This window comes from Quercus suber, unplaced genomic scaffold (assembly GCF_002906115.3).
Source record: "Quercus suber isolate HL8 unplaced genomic scaffold, Cork oak 2.0 scaffold_106, whole genome shotgun sequence".
Taxonomy (NCBI): domain Eukaryota; kingdom Viridiplantae; phylum Streptophyta; class Magnoliopsida; order Fagales; family Fagaceae; genus Quercus; species Quercus suber.
Genome location: NW_027069571.1, coordinates 696063 through 709716, shown reverse-complemented (window position 1 = coordinate 709716; position 13654 = coordinate 696063). Strand labels below are relative to the sequence as shown.

The 13654-nt window shown below is 33.0% G+C and overlaps 1 protein-coding gene across 1 annotated transcript; it reads right to left on the bottom strand.

The window, feature by feature from the left end:
• Window positions 1–5436: 5436 nt before the first annotated feature.
• Window positions 5437–11082, bottom strand: LOC112005612 (uncharacterized). Its single transcript, XM_024037903.2, has 4 exons — window positions 10812–11082; window positions 10619–10720; window positions 9081–9205; window positions 5437–5964 (listed from the first exon to the last, which is right to left on the bottom strand). Exons 1-4 carry the CDS (start codon window positions 10953–10955, stop codon window positions 5898–5900), a joined length of 438 nt encoding a protein of 145 aa, XP_023893671.2. The 5' UTR covers window positions 10956–11082; the 3' UTR covers window positions 5437–5897.
• Window positions 11083–13654: the final 2572 nt, after the last annotated feature.

Below are 13654 nucleotides of genomic sequence, written 5' to 3'. Positions count from 1 at the left end.
TTGTAACAATCATCTCCCTTATTGTGTGGAACCTCATAGCAATATGATTTGTCCAAGTATGATAAACCCAATGCTTTGCCAAATAAATGGCACTCAACTAAACTCCACCTTATTTCAAACCAAGCTCTCTAACTAGTCCCTTCAACCACAGTACGTACTTCCTTTGTAGCTTCAATAGTAGACATGGTGACAATGGATTGTATATGAGACCTTTAAAATGTATTCAATCCTCTATCATCCTTCGGGCACTGACTATTAGATAGTCTAAAGCGACTTGCCAATGGAAAGCTTATTGGATTAGTATATTGCATGTGGAATTTTCCAAGGACCTTTCTAATGTAGTTCATTTGATACCTCTTGTTATCTGCCCAACAAATGGTATTAGAACTCAGGGTGGTGTGCAATGAAAGTGGTGAGGTGTTCAGGGTCCTTCCTAGCGACAACAAAGCAAGTCTAAAGGACCTACACAAACGATCTGGAGAAATGCCTAACAAATTAAGGAGTATTGCCAATGGTGCTAGATCACGGTGAAACGTATGGTTCTAAAAGACATGGATGTGTGAGCCGATTCTCATAGATGAGTGTGTGGGGTTAACACATAGTTCTCATGGATAGTATACAAGAGGCTCACAGATGATGTGTTGGTGATAGAAAAAAAACCCATAAGCAATGAAGAGTAAGTAGGACTTGTTAATAGTCTACAAAGTGGCAAAGAGTCCAACACACACACCTGAGAGGAAAATTGTTAGGAAGACACATGTTTTACATTAAAGAAAAATAAAAATAACAAGAGGGAGTGATTAATAATTTAATATAATATAGTTGGACACAAACTTATAAATTGAAGTTTTTTTGAGTTAAATTGTGTCCTTATATGTTATACTAACTATTCAATTAGAAACTCGTGTTGTCTCCCTCAACGTAGTCAAATCTAATCTAATCCAGTTTTATATACAATTATGAAAACCTGTGCTAAAATTCTTGCATTTGTCAAAGTTGAAGCACCCATTACCTGACATGTGGCAGCTTCATCAGATTATTTAGAAGCATGAGGACTAAAAATTCCACATGACTAGTTATAATACCTACACTTTAGTTTTATGAGTCCACGTGTTTGTGTCAAAAGATTTAAATTTAGAGTCTTTAATGTACATCATTAAATTGCTCCTAAAGAATTTGAATTTTTAAATGGGTAGAATAGAATATAATGACATAATGTGTCATAAATTATTCTCATAAATATTTATCCACTATTAAAGGTGGCCGACTTTTTATTTCCTTTCCATGTAAAGAAGTCTACATATGATTTTGTTCACCGTGTAGAAATTTCTTTCCAACCTTTTGTCAAACAAAAAAAAAATAAATGAGTAGAAAAGAAATTAATTGTTTTTATTTTTTATTTTATTTTTATTTTTATTTTATCTCTTTCTCTCTCTCTCTCTCCCTTAATTGTTAATCTCTCCAATAAATAAGAATATTATCTAGGCATTTCATTACGTACATACTTATAAAGAAAAGCTGTGGAGCCCTTTATAGTAATCAGCATTAAAAGTAACTTTAATTTAAGTGGACTTTGGTTGTGCCTTAAAGTCGAAATTTGTTGTGCTAAGCTTGCTCAAAAAGAAAAATAAAAAAAAAGAGTTGGATGCTTTGGGCACACGAAATGTTAAAGTAAACAACGATTAAGTTTGATTCCTAAGCTTTTTTTGAGAATCAGTTTGATTCCTATGCTTGTGGAAAGAGTTAAAAGTTTGAAAAAATAAAAGCCAACAAAAGTTTATAAACCAATGCACAATAATAATAATAATAATATAATGGGTACATGGTGTTGGTTGAGCTGCCATGTAACAAGTGACCAGGTGACACGTGGCTAAGAGTTTATATCAACAATCTTTCTTTTGAAATTCATAATTTTTGCTCTCTATTTGAAGCCATGGTTTGTAAATATCAAATACTATTTGTTCAAGATTTGGTAATTTCCGCTCTCAATATGAAGTTTTGGTTTGTGTTAATTGGTTTTGGTTCAACGAGGAACAAAGATGAAGGTTGATTTGCGCTTGAATTTTAGATCTTTCATCTAAATTTTTATTTTAAACATTAGGTTGTGTGATTGAACATTACTATTCCTTATTTGGGTTCACGATGAAAAACAAAGAGATAGTAGAAGACAATTAGTAAAAATTAAAAAAAGCCAGCCGACTTTATCTTTACCGGAGTTTTTCACTCTAAAGAAAGCTATTCAAGCAGTGACAATGATCAAAACTACATCCTTAGCATAGGGTAAAAAAAAGGGTAAATGTTATTAACAAATGTTGAAAAAACTAAACTAGTTCCAAAAATAGGAAGCAAATTAATACAAGAAAATCTATTATCCATCTCAACTTAGAGTGATTTGCCTATATAATTAGGGATTAAAATTTATTACCTCCGTCCCACTTTTTTTGTCCTTTATTCCATTTTGAGATGTCCCAAAATATTGTCCTATTTCTAAAAATAAAAGTTATTAATTTATTAATATTCCTATTATACCCATATTAATTTACTAATTCAATTTTTTGATAAATTTTTTTAAGAGTAGTTTTAGAAACTTATACATTTTTTAAAGGTAGACAAAATAATAAATGATGTTTCCTTAAAAAGTTTGACTTTTCAAACAAGACAAAAAAAGTAGAATGGAAGGAGTATTTTAATAATTTATTTCTATCTTGGAGTGCTAATATTGTTCCTAATTGCGTCATATGAAATTATTTTGATGTATCTTCTTTTTTTTTTTCTTTTTTTCTTTTTTTTTTATTAGAAATATATTGAATAGATGGTGTCACATGTCTGAATATGATTTGTATATGTCATTTTTTTTTTTTTTTTTTTTTTTACAACCTACCTGCCATGTTTGAAGAATAAATATGCCCTTAAATGTCTATCATTGACCTTTCAAATCCTACATTAAAGTTTTTGCCATCTTCCTTTCAGTTAAAAATTACTATGAAATCTCTCATTTAAATCCTACATATAATTATGTATATATAATGCAATTTTTTTTTTGAGAAAGTATATATACTGCAAATTGATTCTTTATTCATAAAAAAAAAAATGCAAATTGATTCCTTAAATTAATCCCTCTTTAACATTTTACCATATACAGATGTGGGGCCTAAGAATTTGGCAACCCCGGCCCACTTTATACTCGCCCAAGGCCCATTCCGAGGAGGAAGAAATGCCCGAGGACGAAATGTGAGAGTCTAAGTTGCCTAAGAGCCTCGCCGAGAACAACCTTGCCCTCGGCTAACGTAAGACCATGGGAGGAAGGGGTAACGAGCCACCAAAAGCAGCCTTCCTGAACATCTAAAAAGAAGGAACAAGTACAACGTGTCAGCCATGGAAGCATGGTGGAGGAGCAAGCCCAGGATGAACTGTCACCTCCACATTAAGTGCGCCCACCTAAGTTCCTGGCCGCATTAATGAAGATGTGACCCCTAGGCAGTGTTGTCTCGGTTGCTGCAACCTACCGGGGAATTGATAAGGTGACTGATGGGACGGGTTGTCAGGGAAGGTCATGGATGATCAATAAGTGGAGGAAAGGGATTGTTGGAGGATAACTATATAGGGGAAGAAGCAGACCAAAAAGGGGGAGGGGGGATTCCCAGGAGAGAGAGACCACTATCAAGCTCCTTAGACAGGCCGAGGACAGATTTTGGAGGGTAATCTCAATCCATCTGCGTTTGGTGGTGGCGAACACTGCAATGGGCGTTGTCTGCTTGCTAATGCCTAGTTCTTGAACCCGCTCTCTACAAAATTCATTGTATGGAGCTAGTTAGGCTTAAGTCCACTCGCTCAACAGCAGAAGTGCTCAAACACGAACCCTACAACAGATATATCCAAAAATGGGCTACATATAATTATGTATATTTGGTGCAAAATGGATTCCTTAATTCCCCTCTTTTACATTTTCCAAATACAGATATATCCAAAAATAGACAATAATATACCTCTATATACTTGGCTTCTTTGAAGTTTAAAAAATGTTAAAAGTACAAAATTTTTTGCAAACTGCTAATGTGGTGAGTGATTATTCTGTAGAAATTTGTCAAATTTATAAAAATGTTATAAAATAGTTTATATAAGTCATTTTCATTGTCATGAGCATCATCAAAGTGAAAAAAAAAAAATTTCTTTAGTTTTGTTAACGTTTCGGATCCTACCTCTTCTCAGGGTTTTTTTTTTTTTTTTTTTGTGTTTTTTTTTTTTGGTTCTCAATCAAACCTTTGTTTTCCTATCAATCTCTCTAAAAAAAAAAAAGAAAGTCTCTTCGTTTCTCATCTTAAATAAAACCCTTACCATTAAACCCAATCTCCACAGTTGTCAAGACCTTTTCATCTTCTCCTAATGATTTTTACATAGGATTAGAAAGAAGAATGTGATGAACGTCAGAGAGCTTGTGGAGAAATTGAAGTCAAGCTTGGTAGGTTTTCTCTTGCTAACTACTTTTTTATTGTTTGGAGAATGAATTTTCTAATATGTTTTGGTTTCCTTCGATTTGATTATATTGGTTGGCACTTGGCTATATTATGTTTCCAAAATGATTTTACTATTTAAATTTTAGATGTTAATTAATTATCCTTAATATATTGTTAAGTTGGTGCTAAATTAGTGAATCGATTGAAATTTTGTAACAACAAATGAAGCAAAGAGATTTGAAAGTATTGAAAGTCTTTGTGATTTTACTGGAGAAAAATGAAGTGTATCATACTGACCTGAGAATACTTGAAAATTCAGATGTCCTAAAATGTGACAATGAATTTCCTAAATTCAAATTCAGTTATGCATACGATTGTACATTGATTTCTTTTTCTTCAAAACTTCTTGGTTAGGAAAACTTTGGCTTAATGGGTATAGACTATGGAGGGGCTGCGACTTTCCAGTTCCATGACAAAATGTTCTCCATTGTGTTTTGTCTTCTCATGGCACAAGTTGTTTATGAGGGCAGCGTACGTAGTCAATTTGAAATTAATTTTTAAATAGTTAAATGTTAAAACATTTAACTTAATATTTGTGTTCTAATTAGTTCAACTGATAAGGTTTCCGATAGTTGTATAAGAGATCTGGAATTCAATTCCGCCTATATCGAAAACCGAACGCCATAGGTTGAAACTCTCTTTTTTTTTTTTTTTTTTTTTCAGTAAACAGCAATACTTATTAGAACACATACAAAAATAGTAATATTAGTGTGTTTTAAATCGAGTTTATAATACATTACATAATCAACATACAACTACAAAAAGGTCTAATCTTTATAGTTGTAGACTGGAGTTATAAACAGCAGACGCTAAACACACACAACCAATATGAAATAAACATCTCCCCACACACACACACACACACACACATATATATATATATAAACAAATAAAAAAAACACTTAATACCTAAATAATAACATAATAATAATGTAGCCCTTGCAAAAGATGCATTTATTGATTAGTATGAATCTCATTCAGCTAAAAAAAATAAAAAATAAAAAATTTACTATGGATCTCATGTGGTATTTGTTATAGCTAGCTAGCAATCAAAAATCAAGAATAATTTATCAAAAATTTAACTGACAGTGCACCCAGAATCTCTACTTGAAACAGTCTTCACTTCTAATGCCTACTACCTGACGTACTGAGAAAGCCACTTGATTGCATCTTGATGCTGCTTTCTGTTGGATGGTTCAGCCACAAAAAGCTCAAGGGGACGGGCATTTGTGCCGGCCAGCTTTACCCTACCCTTCCCTGTGGTCTTGTCTGTCAGTCCCAAGAGTGAACACAATTCCTTTTCAGAGGCATAAGAAGGTTCTGGAGTTTCACAAAAAATAAGGAACGGAACATTTGCAAAGTCCTCATCAGAGAGTAGATCATTTAGCTCTCCTCTTGCCTCCGAAAATTGCTCCATGCGTGCATCCACAACGTACACAACTGCATCCCTCTACAAAACAAAGATTTAGATGCATATTACTTAACAAGGAAGATGGCACTTTTCTCTTTTCACTTGCTAGCCAATAGCGAGCACAACTCAACACTTCTCACTTTGGTATCCAATCAGGCAGCAATTTGCCAAATTCCCATTCCACAATCTCAGGAGATATACAAGGATCTTTTTTTCTTTTCTTTTCTTTTTTTGGTTTTTCCACATTTCCCAAATGGTATTTAAAACAATCAACATGAGAGTATAATCAACATGTAAGATGTAGATGATGTACCAGTAAAGTTATGAAATTCCATTTTTTAATGCAAGAAATCTGCATTGTAATATTTGAAGTAGATAAATTCGGTAGAGTGACAGAGAGAATGAGTTATGTATGTTGAGTCACAATTGGCAGACCTAGGTGCTATCAACGAACTCCCATGAATCAGATATAAACACGAAAAGACTTGCCTAGGATTATGAAGTCAAAATTATATTAAGATTTAGGGTCAGGGAGTAACACAAGCAAAAACAAATTGAAACAGGCCACTGGTGTTCAGTTGGTGTTAGGGTTTTAGACCCTAGTTGTCTAAGATTTTATTAAATATTAACTAAATAATTAATTAGATTAATTATGCAATAAATCTGAATCAAATAAACATAGATTACAAGAACACCAAGAATGATGACCTAGAAAAACTTTTGAAACTGTGGTTTTAAAGTAAAAAACCTGTGGAGAATTTAACCTAAACAATCCTCAAGGCAACATTTCACTAATAGAATAGAAGTTTGTACAATAAACTTGACCCTAAATCTACTGTTACCTCACGTAGTACTTACTCACGTGACTACACGCAACTCCGAATCTATGGACTCTTCTATTGTGAAACTGTTGAACACAAACTCTCTAGTTTGTGACTTTGAGATCTCTACTCAAAGGTTTTGACCAAAAATTGTTGTAGACAGGAATGCTCTATGCTCTATGGCTTCATATAGATATGCACTATGGCAGCAGCAACATTGTGTTGATCTTTTTCTATGTGCTGTTGAAATCTCACATGTTGAATAGATAAAGGCTCAGATCTACTTTGAAAGTTAGTATAGTGAGATTGAGAGAAACTTGGTTATATAAACCCTAGCCATACATATAGTGATTTTTCTCTCTAAAAAGCCTTTCTAGGGATAGCTTATGATGTCCTTTGAATAACACACCAAACAAATTATGAATTGGGCTTGAAATGAGCAAGTTATGGATTTTTTTACATTTCAGATTTTTGCTGATATCGCAATCTCAATCGGTCAAGTCAGGTATCGAGCTTGTAATCGAAAATCTCGATCAGTTGAACTAGGTTTCAAACTGAAAGAAACTTGTTTTCTTGCTTTGAACTTGATTCTTTCTTGATTTGAACTTGGGTCTTTGTCTTGGACTATAAAATACACATTTAACACACTCAAGACTCATCAAAAACACTATAAATGGATTACATTTGATCATGGTTTGCCAACCTAAAAATATGGACTCTACAATTCGGATAGCAAAGCTCAAGCATATGGAACATATATTAAGGAAAGTAAATAAAGGGGCATTCGTGGTGCAGTTTGGTGTGGTTTTGGGCATTTTTAGCACTGCACTTTGCAGTGCGGTTTGGTCAAAACTATCATTGCTCCACACCTTAGTTTTGTGGTCACATGTGTGATGTAGTGCAGAATTGGTGCAGTGTACAAGGTGCAATTTGGTCGGTTTTGGGCTGGTATATTTTTCAAGATGTCATGGCTAATTACTAGTTTACTATTAATGACCATGAAAATATGACCATAAGTTTCCAAAAAAAATATAACTTATGTAACAAAAAAAGTAGTAGAAATATATAATAGACCCCAAAAAAAAAAAAATCCATGATATAGTAAACTAAAAAGTACCACAAATATATACAAAACAAAAAAATAATCCATGAAAGTAAACGATACAAAATTATACATGTTAAACAAATATAACATATAACACAAAAATGCTTAATAAGCAACAACCATAAAGTCCATAATAGAATATCTTATACACAACTAGTCATGCCTATTAGTTTCAATTATTACAACCAAAATGGAAACAAGTCTAAAGCAAGCATGAAATAAATTACAAACCCAAAACAAGTATTAAATAACAAACCCAACAAGAAATTGTTTAAATAAATGTGAATGCAACAAAAAAGGTCCATCCATCCAATGCTATACTTGAGAGAGGCTGAGAGTGGGTGAAACTTGAGAGAGACTGAGACTGAATGAGGACCAGGAGAGAGGAGTGAGAGTGTGAGATGGAGAAGTGAATGAGGTTTTGAACTTTTGATTTTGTATTTATCCAAAACGAAACCGTTATAACATGAAACTGGAACACACTAATGTTGGGCGGGCCACTTATTTCGTATAATATTAAATTATTAATATATATTTAATACTCCATATATATATATATGGGAGCGATGCGGTTTTATGTAGTTTTCTTATCATAAAACTGTATACCACACCACAACATGCAATGCAATTCATTGTCACTTGCAGTGTGGTGTGCTTACTTCATTTTGCGGGCGATTTTGATTGATTTGGGTATAGTCATGCAGTTTGAGCGATTTAGGGGTAGATATATAAGGGCACCAAAATTTTCATTTTCTTGTTATATTGGTTAGAGTTTGGCCAAATTAGTTTAAAATATAGCAGAGGCTAACTTTTCCATTCTAACCAAAATATTCAATATTGCCAAATTTATGGAATATCCAGTCACAACACAAAGTTTATCATGGTTCAAATTGGGGTGAATCTGAATTGGCTTACTATCAAAAACTAGGCACAATCTTGTAAGTCATGCTCCCTATCAGTCAATATTGAATAAAAAAAAATGACTATAAGTATGTTAATTATTAAAAAAAAAAAAAAAAAAAAAAAAAAAAACTAAAAAAGCCTAAGACATGAAGGATCCCATTAAACTAAAACAGAGAGTAGATCAGATAAAACAACCTGGTCTAACACAGCAAGAGAGTTAGAACTAGGTTATGCCGAAACATGCTAGCTTTTACAATATCATCATACTGCACAAATCATTAACTAAATATTCTCATCAATGATAATTGATAGATTGCGTAACCTACCTTGACACAGTACCCTTTCCAAACTCTACAAGCTGTCCGAAGTTCTCCAAAATCATATAAGTTATACTTGATTCTCCCATAATAGACAGCCGTGAATATGGTGGTCTCTGTATTTCTAGTATTCTCTGCAAGTAAAACAAACACCAAGTCACCACTTGTTCAATAAGAATCAAATCTAAATAAATTAATAAAAGAAGCTTTACCGGTATCAAGTTTTAGTTTAAAAATTCTCACATTCACTATTGATTTTAATAACTGTGGGTGGATAAAGTTCGTCCTAGACCTAATTCAGCCTGAGGCCCAAACTGGCTCATTACATAAGTAACTGTGTTAGGGTCCGGATAGATCTTTCTTATACCCCAAGGAAGAGAAGTGCTACCAAGGAGAAATAATGCCTTGGGAGAGTCCGCCATCCAAGCATAGGTCTCGATGCATGGTTCAAGTTACAAGGGAATCATCACAGTGACGAAGCCAAGGGGACCTATCTCCTGGTACGAAATTAGACATGCTAGAACAGTGCTCTAGACTCAAAGAGCCACCCAAATCTTGCAAGTGGTAGGGCTCATGCACAAGTGGAATATTCCCATCATTATTGACCCACTAACGGGAGAGTATAAAAGAAGATAGATTCAAAGAACAAAGGGTTGGAACATTTTTTGGGGGTGAGAAACATGAGCGAACGAGAAGACGACACACTCCTTTTGGGTAAGAGTGTCTAGTCTGGAATTCTTGAAAGGTACTTTTGCCGACTGAGAATCTTCTCGGACGGCCTAATAGATAATCCCAAACCACCATATAATAGCCTCTAACCACCAACCACCAGTTTAATCTTTCCTTGAACCTCCCATTGTGAGTTATACCCTCAGTTTTATATAAATTAATTGTGACCCAAGCCTAATGATTGCTACCATAGCGTGGGCTTCACCTCCACCATAACTGTTTTGCGCTAGATAGGAGTTCTGCTCGGTCTTTTTTTTTTTTTTTTCTTGCTTTACATCCTTTTGAATTATTGACCCAAGAAATCAATCTCACTTGGTTTCTCTTTGGCATCAAGTTTTTACCTTTTACAACCCTATTTGCTTCTATTTTTAGTAATGTCACACTCTGCTTAACCTTAAACCTCTAACATTATGTTTGGTTTGAGGGAAAGTGGTGGAAAGGAAAGGGAATCTATTGTATGGTTGAGATGAATTGAAGTAGAGGAAAGTAAAAGGGAGGGATTTATTTCCCTCCCTGGGCCACTAATTTGGGGAAAAAATGGAGAGAGAAGAAGGGCTTTTATCTGTGGGATCAATCAATGAGCTAACTTCTTTAGTTTCTCTATCCTCTTTACTTTCTCTTCCATAGTCCCTTTGTTTTTGCCAAACACATTGTTTAATTCTGAACCATCTAGATTTCCAACTAGGTGTTAGCTGCTACTCTAGTTGCATTTATTAAACTCTATCCTATACCAAAAAAACATAATCTACTTAAACTATCTCTCTCTCTCTCTCTCTCTCTCACACACACACACACACACACACACACAAAAAGAGTACCTCATCTGAGAGATCCGAAATCGCTGACCGTTTGCAGAACTCATTCCTGCCTAGGAACAACAGATTGGCTGTTTTTGGTCTGAAGGGATAAAATTCACCCAACTTCTCTTATGCAAAAAAAAAAAAAAAAACTTTAAAATTAAGAAATGAGATAGAGGTTTATCTCAAAAAAAAGAAAGAGAGAGAGAGATACCTCAGTTTTGAAGAAATGATAGAACAATCGATCCAGTAAGAGGAATAAAAAAAAAGGCCAGGCTTGAATGAGGAAATGAAAGTAACGATTTACCAAATTCAATAGAATAAAGGGCAAAGCTTGAACCCAGTTCGGAAAATCCATCCTTTCTTGTTTACTTTTCTGGTTTTTGTGTCTCTGTGTGACTGTGTGTGAGAAAGAGAGAGATTAGAGAAGCAACAGAAAGCAGTGCAGAGTGTACGGTAATGATGAATGGGGGATGAGACAAGGCTCTCACACGGACAACAACCTTTCACACGTATCAGTGACCATTAGGTGGCCATTTATTACTTTTGACTTTGGAGACAAATTGTCCGGGCACCATGCTATTTTTACAATACTTTTACACTTTGTTGAATTTAAATGCACTTAATGATTTGCCTACTTTTGGAAGTGAATATTACTTTGTTTTCTATTGTCCAATCTTAGCAGATAGTTTAAGGTCTTTCAATTTTATGCTCTATTTGCTTATGAAAGAAAAATTTAAGTTTTTGTTTTGGTGGTAAATGAAAGAAAATTGAGGCTTAGTCTACTTTCAACTTCCAAGAACATATCAAATATTTCCGGAATTAGCAAAGGGTAACCCTAATTTGGGAAATGATGAAGCATATTGTTGCTTTTAATTTGATACATAAGCTTCACATCCACCAAAAAAAAAAAACCTTGATACATAAAATACATTTATAAGTAAATTTTATAGTATTTGTGCTCTAGGTGTCTATGAATGCATTTATAAATATGCATAACCTCGATACATATGCTTCACATAAATGCATTTAATAAGCATTGTGGAGCAACACACAATGCCAGGCATAACTCGAAACATTCTGCACTTTGCTATCAAGAAATATATATATATATATATAAGGATTACTTTTTTTTTTCTTTCACATTTTTCAAATGTTATTTAAAACAATTAACAAATGAACGTAAACAAGTTTTCAGCTAGGGACGGAGGTAGCCTTTGACTTGTGGGGCAATGATCCCCCCAAAGTTTTTTTTTTTAAAATATTAGAATATATATCGGGTATTAATTTTAGCAATTTTATTCTATAAAATTATACTTTGCCCCCTTAATAATATCATTAATTCTTTTAAGAGTGATGTTCTAGCTACAAATTTTTCTAATATATTATTACAAACTATTGAGGTAGCAAATTCTTATTGGTTCACATCTAAGCTCATCACTTATACCACTTTTTTACTTACCAATAACTAATCACCACATCAGTAATTTGTAAAAAAATTTGTAGCTCTAGCATTTTATTCTTTTTAAAGACCATAAAAAATCTATAAATTTTAATTTTAAAACAAAATATACAAGCTCAAAAAAATTAACCCAAAAACAAAAATTACCAATAGTGAAGCTAAAAAAATTAAGTTTAATCAACCAATTTTACCTAGAACAAACAACCCAGCCTTTTAAAAAATTTTAAACAAAATAATTGTCCTTACCCAACAACACACATCAAAGTCAACACGCATCAAAGTCACCCAAAAAAAAAAAAACCAACTCAGTGGCTAAGCAACCGCACACAACCAGCAACAAAGTCGCCATCTAACTACAAATCCTGGCTCGGTCCCTTTTGCAGCCTAATATAAAATAAATTATAGATTATTTTTCGGGATTTAAAAGAATGTCTAACTTTATTATAAAAAATAATTGATTTAAAATTTATTGAGAATAATTATTTTCTCCCTTCTCTTTTGTTTGTATTTTGTTAATATTGAATTAGTGGTAGTTTTATTATTCATAGTGTATTTAATCCTGGATTCTATTATATATATTATTAATTCTAGAATTGTAATATATATATATATATAATCATAATTTGGCCCTCCAAATCTAAAATGCTGGATCTAGAATATTCAACACATATATTTTATTGTTTTAAAAAAGTATATATTATAACTCATAATTAAGTATTTATTAATTTTTAACAATAAAACAAGTATGGTATTATAAATTTTAAAAAATATAAATTTTTTAAATTAAAAAATAAAATAAACAAAGTAGGCGTGGGTCCATGTAGTTGCAACGCTGTGAGGAGGCAATTGGTTCACATGTAGGAAAACCCCACATAGGGAATCACATCTCAAAGCATAAATAGAAAGGAGATGTTTACTTAAAAATCCGCATTTCTTTATCAGGTAGGCTTTCCGCTTTCAACGGGATATTAATTTCAACTCTACCCAGATAGAATCCAGCATTCTTGTGTCGGCTAGTCGCCACCACAAATAACAAAGAAAACTCTTGTACTTTACCTACCTTTTCAAAATTTAATTGGTTTTTCATCATTTGACCTCTTTTCACATGCAAAAGCATTGGGTGTTATATCCACCAATCATATTCCAGTCTTTGAGGTCGTTTGGGGTTCAAGTACCATTGAATAAATTCTCACGTTGCTTGGAATTTGATGATGGGTATGGAATGTGGACCAGTCTTTGAGGTCGTTATTTATTTCTTTTATTTTTTTTAATTTTTAATTTTTTAAAAATATTGGGAGTTATTTTTAAAAAGTCATATTAGGAATATTTAGAGCAATTATTAGTAAATCATTCTAAAATTATTTTTATACAGTTTTTTTAGGTAATATAAAAAGCCCTCAAAAACATTTTTTTTTCTTATAAAAATTTCCTGAACATATTTTTAAATCGTCGCCTCTGATGCATCTGTCAACTTTTCCCATTTTGTAAACTCATTCTTAACCGTTGAGAGTAATTGCACATAGTCGAATATTCTAGATCCAGCATTTTAGATTTGGNAAAAAAAAAAAATGGTGATGAAACCATTTCGTTGCCTA